The sequence below is a fragment of the Mytilus trossulus genome, chromosome 4 (assembly GCF_036588685.1).
Source record: "Mytilus trossulus isolate FHL-02 chromosome 4, PNRI_Mtr1.1.1.hap1, whole genome shotgun sequence".
In the NCBI taxonomy this organism is placed as follows: domain Eukaryota; kingdom Metazoa; phylum Mollusca; class Bivalvia; order Mytilida; family Mytilidae; genus Mytilus; species Mytilus trossulus.
Window position 1 is genome coordinate 28,193,806 of NC_086376.1, and position 7,481 is coordinate 28,201,286.

Genomic DNA, 7,481 nt, shown 5'->3' on the forward strand with positions numbered 1-7,481 from the left:
CATAAATTGCCCTGTATCAAGTCAGGAAAATAGCCATTGTTACATTATAGTTCGTTTGTGTGTATTTTACATTTCGGAGTGTGTCTCTGTTGTGTCGTACGTCTCTTTTTTTTGATACGTTACCCTCAGTTTTAGTTTGTAACCCAGATTTGTTTTTTTCTCTATGAATTAATGAATTTTAAACAGCGGTATACTAATGTTGCCTTTATTATTCAACATTGAGCAAAGCCGATACCGTATATTAAGCTATAAAAGGCCCCGAAATGACAAGTGTACTATAACAATTCAAACAAATAAACTAACTGCCTAATTAATGTACAAAACAATGGACAAAAAACAAAAATGTAACACATCAACAAACGACATGTATCTCTTTCACAGAAATGACGAACCATTTGGTAAAACAATTGATTATAAATAAATTCAATTATAGAGATAAAAAGTAGTTTTTACTGCATGCAAGTTAATAAAATTTTGACAAATACGTTGATAATTAGTGTATTTTGAAGATTTTGCTTGAGATCTTATACGGTACAAACATTATCCTTGGAGTACCATCGTCAGTTTATATGTTTACGAGAATATTTTTCCCAGTATCCTGAAAGAAACTCAATTTTCCCAACCGACAAAGCGGGATAAAAGGATTGCATCTCTGTTACTGTTGATGATTTTTTGGGACATAACTTTTTCACATACAAATTAATGTAGCACAGACCAAAATGTTCCGGATTGGGATCTTTTGTTTTTCTTTTCTTGTCAAATAAAAAGATTCATTTGCACAAACATTCTCGTTTACCGGCATGCCAATATTTGTTTGTACAAACGACTTGTAGCGTTATAAAGCGAACAAACGCACTTTAGCGTATCGCGCATTGAACTTTAGTAAGTTTAATGACAAAGCACATATCATCGCCCCTTATCGTATACACCCATCGCACTTTGTCGTGACCATCGCGTTTAAGCGTCCCCATCACACTTAACAGTTCTACATATATAAGTCTAAATTGAAAACAACGTTTAATCCTATGATTTCGTTTGAAAAAAATTTATGCATATGCCTGTAAAACAAATTTCTTGGTAGAGGGGTCTAATATAAATATGTAAATGCTCGGAAATTAAAAAGGGACCGAATTCACTAAATATTCGTATTATTCATACAAGAGTACGACATAATTTTGTTAGAATCCGAAAAGCACACGCATGAATTTCTGAGACTTTGTTTAAGTAAAAATATGTAAAAAAGACTTTTAGAAGTGAAAAACGCCTCTGGACATTTATCCTTGAAATGAGCGTGGTGCTAATCTAGTCCTTGTTTTGCTTTAAAAGAACATATACAAACCACAATAAGATATTAATGCAGTGTAACCTGTGATATCCGACACACTGGGGGCCGTAAAAAACAGTCGGATTAAGCAGGATTTCGGAATATCTAGGAATTGTTTTGCAAGGATGTGCATATTTGGGGACCAGAAAAATGTGTCAAATAAAGCAGAAAGTTGGAATATTCATGTGTCTGATAAGGCATGTTACAAAGTAAATGAAATCTATAAGAGCTTTTAAATGGTCAAATAATGTATGAAAAACATATTAATATGTTTTATTTGAGAATTTCATAAAATATACAAGCAAGTAGAAAACGCATTCCGAAATCAATCCAGTTGTGGTTATAATAGTTTTATGTAATGATCCAATGTCCTTGTTCCCCTGGATCGCCTTTCCAACCTCGAACTGTTCCAAAACTGTCTTTAGCCATATAGACAAACCAGTCAAGCCACTTTTCTGGTGACAACATGTAATACCCGTCTGAAAACCTGATTACTTTCCACATTCCACTTTCGCCGGGGTATCCTCTCCAACCATTCAATCTAGCCTGTGCTCCATTTCTCATGTAGACATAATATTCGGACCATTTCGCAGAGCGCAAGTAGAAAGTATTATCTGCTGACGAAATTACGTCAAAGATGAAGTACCCTTGTCCGTCTAAATGTGTTGATCCAGTTATTGACCCATACGTATCTTTCTCCATATATGCATACCAGTTTGGCCATTTTTGGGTCCGAAAGGTATGTGATCCTGCCCCTAAAAATGTCAGATTCTGAAAGGCAAGTTGACGTTTGTGAAGATACTTCGAAACTTCAGGCAATTCCGATGGTTTCAAGTGTGCAAAAAAAAACAGCTTGATTGTATTTAGGATTCGTCAAAAACGTTAAGAATTCTTTGTCTTTCAATTCCATATTCTTTATGACGTTATGAATGCTCTTCGCTGTTGATACACTATGTCCTGCCTGTTTGACGGTGAGGTACATTTTCCACATAACAGCGGATCTAAGAACAGAGAGCTTTACAAAAAGTCGCGTGTATTCAATTGCCCGTTTGACCTGCTGTTTGTCTTGACTTTTTGTACTGTCTAATATTTTTGATTGTAGTATTCCGATGAAGCGAACTCCAGAATAGATAGGAATATGTGCAGACAGAGCAGAAACTTCGTGTTGCTGTAGATCGGTTATTCCGTCAAGGTAGGCTAATGAAACGCCAAATACTTTGGTAGTACCGATTGCTTCTGCTCTAAGGTTGGAGTCGTCGAATTTTCTAAGTGCTTCATCGATAGCCTTCTTGACAACCGAACCGATGTCCATTCCACTGCCACCTATTGAGCTAACCAATCCAGAAATCACCGTCAAAATGCTACTTATTATCGGACCGACTACTGGGATCAGGACTGTAACTGCTGACAAGATGTCTAATGCACCAGAGACAATTTGTGTGACATCACCACCTGTCAAAGATGGAGCTGCACTTCCCACGGCTTCTATTGTTGACGAAATCTTGTTTGATACATCTTCATTTTTAAGATAATTTTCTATTTTTCCTAGTTGTTGTTTTGCTAATTGTTGACTGGACTTTAAACTTGTTCTGATTTTACCGAGCGATCGCGAGATAGATGTCGTCCATCTAGCTTCTGTCGCAATGAAAATCAACATCAACAGAATCCATAGCAGACACAAAGTCTGTTTTTGTGCTTTCATGTCTGCAATTAAAAAACAATAACTTATTTTTATTGAGCTGAGAATTAAGTCATTTACGTTTATCAAGGTAAAGATTTGATAACTTTTTTTTAGACTCGGGACAATCTAAAACTCTGCGAGTTGTATACCGTATAGGTTTTTATTTACCATTTATGTGACTCTCTTGAAATTTAGTGCTGATCGAATATGTTGAACGAGCTATGCCCTTGTAAATATCGAGTATCTTGGAAATGCATTGCATTCGCGCGGAAGCCTTTATTTTTCTAAGATATTTATAAAAAGTGTTAAAGATCAAAATATGTTGTTTTTTTAGTTTATCGCCCTAGTACCTTGGATGTATTAAATATGTGCAATATGTTAGTCATTGTGACTATGTTCTGTTCCCTAAAAGCGGAGTTCACTCATATATTCTGGAATGGAACATCATGTTTGCATACTGGAAACACATCTTGTAACACCTATTTACAAATTTTGTAAGTTATAGTTAGAACTTTTTTTATCTGAGCGTCACTAATGAGTCTTATGTAGACGAATCGCGTGTATGGCGTATTAAATTATTAGCTTGAAACCTATTTACTCCACTGGGTCGATGCCACTGCAGGTGGAATTATAAAAAAGAAGATGTGGTATTATTGCCAATGAGAAAACTATCCACAAACGACCAAAATGACACAAACATTAACAACTATAGGTAACCGTACGGCCATCAACAATGAGCAAAGCACATACCGCATAGTCAGCTATTATAAAAGGCCCCGATAAGACAATGTAAGTTTAGTCCCCGAGGGTATCACCAGCACAGTAGTCAGCATATCAAATATATGGTATGTTTTTGTATTAGCTGTTTGCAAAAGTATGCCTTATTCGAAAAACTAATGATTCCTCATCCCAGGCATAAATTACTTAAGCCGTATTTAGCACAAATTTCTGTAATTTTTAGTCCTCAATGCTCTTCAACTTTATACTGGTTTGGCTTTCTAACTTTTTTTATCTGTGTGTCACTGATAAGTGCTATGTATACGAAACGCGCGTCTGGTGTATCAAATTATAAGCCATTTACCATAAATATTTAATTAGAGATATAGATATAAGAATTGTGATCGTGTCAGTATATGGTAGTTATAGTTAGAACTTTGAACAACATAAGAACTGCATTTCAATTTTACAAACATAAGGAAATTGATACTTCAGTTATCTTTGATTTAAAACAAAAAGAATGTTTATTTGATATAATTCAGAACACTGGATAGATAACTGTAATTAATAAATTAACATGAAAAAAACTTACCGAATTAGTTGATTGGTCTGTTCATGTAAGCCCTGGAGTTACACAAGAGGGATCCGATGATTGTCTTTATTTATACCGACCCTTCTTGGGCGGGAAAAAAAATCGCCTACTCTGAAATTGTTAATCATAAGTATGTTGTCCTCTTTCCAAAAAACATTGTCGCTATATATTTCTATTTAAGTCCAATCCGGAAAAAACAGTTGCTGATACAACTTCCTATGTTGGTCCACAAAGTGCATCAGTAATTCTCTGAGTGCACATTTGAAAAATTATATAGTTTATGATCATTTTTTTAAATGCAAACTAGATTGAGAAAAATTCTTTGTTTAAAGCGTTACAGTTGTTAAAACATAACTCCTTGAAAGAGATGTTTAATTTTAGAATTTTTCCGGATAAGAATAAAAAGCTCTAAAGTGTTTGAAAATTTAAAAAATCTACTATAAACTGAAATACAAATTACTTTAGTATAAGTTAAAGTACTGTCTCTGTAAAATTTACAAATTATGAGAAGTATTTATATTAACTAATTTTAAATGAATCACGTCTTTTGATAGTAAAAGTTGTTCGTCTTTCAGATTATAAACATATTAACTTTGTCATGTGACCGTAATGTCAACAACAGGTTTTTTTCACGATTTACTCCTAAAAATGGAATTCAAAACTAAATTGTAAGGAATGGCTGTAATTCTTTTTATATCTTTTGGAAATAAACTCAAACATGTGGGGCACACTTTAAATAGACCACTAAACAATTTGAATGTTATTTTTACATTGAAAATACCTATAACAGTCATTCCTTAAAGCATAAATCATGCAATAATCAAAGCATCAATAAGATTAATATCATTATTTCAAATGAGCTGTAACTTTTATAAAATCTGAGTTTCGTTCAAAAAAGATTATGAATACCAAAAACGACCACAACAACATTATACAAAGGGATAAATTTAAGAAATCTGATAGAAATAAAAAAAAAATCAATGGATAGTACCAAACTGAAATATGACAATCGAAACAAACAAGCATTTAGACACAAACAATATGAAAGCATCTGAAAACAATATCATGAACACCAAGCAGCGTTTATAATGCAAGACCACAACCGACTATGGTATATAAATCAAGACCAGAAACGAGAATAGTACATAAATCAAGAACACAATCGAGAATAGTACATAAATCAAGAATACTACCGAGCATAGTATATCAGTTAAGACAAGGAACGAGCATTGTACACAAATGAAGATCACAACCGAGAATAGTATATGAATCAAGATCACGACTGAACATAGTATATGAATCAAGACCAGGAACGAGAATAGTACATACAGAAAGAACACAACTGAGCACAGTACATACATCAAGTAATCAACCGAGCATAGTATATAAACAAGACCAGGAACGAGCATAGTATATAAAACAAGAACACAGCCGACCATAGTATAAAAATCATAAACACTACTAAGCATAGTATATAAAACAAGAACACAACCGACCATAGTATATAAATCAGTATATAAATCATACACACTACTGAGCATAGTATATAAAACAAGAACACAACCGACCATAGTATATAAATCATGAACATTACTGAGCATAGTATATAAATCATGAACACTACTGAGCATAGTATACAAATCATGAACACTACTGAGCATAGTATATACTGAAATCATGAACACTACTGAGCATAGTATGTAAATCGTGAACACTACTGAGTATAGTACATAAATCAAGATCAAGACTAAACATAGTATATGCATCAAGACCAGGAACGAGCATAGTACATACAGAAAGAATATTACCAAACATAGTACATACATCAAGAACACAACTGAACACAGTACATACATCAAATAAACAACCGAGCATCGTATATAAACAAGACCAGGAACGAGCATAGTATATAAAACAAGAACACAGCCGACCATAGTATAAAAATCATAAACACTACTAAGCATAGTATATAAAACAAGAACACAACCGACCATAGTATATAAATCAGTATATAAATCATACACACTACTGAGCATAGTATATAAAACAAGAACACAACCGACCATAGTATATAAATCATGAACATTACTGAGCATAGTATATAAGTCATGAACACTACTGAGCATAGTACATAAAATAGAACACAACCGACCATAGTATGTAAATCATGAACAATACTGAGCATAGTATATAAATCATGAACACTACTGAGCATAGTATATAAATCATGAACACTACTGAGCATAGTATATAAAACAAGAACACAACCGACCATAGTATATAAATCACGAACACTAGTCTCGGTTATTGTACAGAAAAGTATATACTATGAAAATAAATACTTATTTACATGGTAAGATGACAAAATGAATTGACCAAGAGCAGACAATTCTTAAATTGCAGTTAAAGCTTGACATTCTTGAAAACATTTTTTTAATTTCAAATAAAACTATATTGAAAATGCTTTTGAATGAGTACAAACAGTTGGATCCCCCTCCCACATCTTTGGTTAAAACACCTTTTAAAAATGGCTGGATCTGCCCCTGGTATGTACCCATAGGTAGCTAGTCTAGTGGATAGTTTATATGCATGAAATATTTGTCACTGGACATTAGGCAATCAATTATCGACCAATTTATGACTAAATATATCAAAATGCTTTATTAATAATTTCCCTTTAAAAAATTCATGGTTGACTCATTTTGTGTACAAAGTAATTGCATGGAAGATAAACTTAAGGATTAAAATTTTTCATTGAGTTGTACTTTAATCAAGGTATAAAGCTACCTAAATATTACTATTTATTTAAATGAAAGAAACTTTTTTGTTAAAAATCTGTTTGAAAACTAACTACAAACTTTTTAGTTAAATTTGAAACACAGAATTTATTTCAAAATAGCCAGTAGCAATTTTTGTTCTAATATCTTGATTACAATACAATGAAATCTTACCCTTGTGGTCATTCACGCGTAGTTACTTAGTTCACGGAAAAAGTATGTACTATGAAAATTAGACGGCAAATTCAAGCAATTTGATTGGACGAGAAGTTGTAAGTATGTGCTAACTGAGCATAGTATATAAATCATGATCACAACCGACCATAGTATTTAAATCATGAACACTACTGAGCATAGTATATAAATTATGAACACTACTGAACATAGTTT

The 7,481-nt window shown here is 33.1% G+C and overlaps 1 protein-coding gene across 1 annotated transcript; it reads right to left on the minus strand.

The window, feature by feature from the left end:
- Positions 1–2,026: 2,026 nt before the first annotated feature.
- LOC134715022 (toxin CqTX-A-like) lies at positions 2,027–4,470 on the minus strand. The gene is made up of 2 exons (XM_063576864.1): positions 4,315–4,470; positions 2,027–3,028 (listed from the first exon to the last, which is right to left on the minus strand). Exon 2 carries the CDS (start codon positions 3,024–3,026, stop codon positions 2,136–2,138), a length of 891 nt encoding a protein of 296 aa, XP_063432934.1. The 5' UTR covers positions 3,027–3,028; positions 4,315–4,470; the 3' UTR covers positions 2,027–2,135.
- Positions 4,471–7,481: the final 3,011 nt, after the last annotated feature.

Coding starts and splice junctions, on each gene's coding strand:
- LOC134715022 (XM_063576864.1), bottom strand. CDS start 3,026: ATGAAAGCACAAAAACAGACTTTGTGTCTGCTATGGATTCTGTTGATG.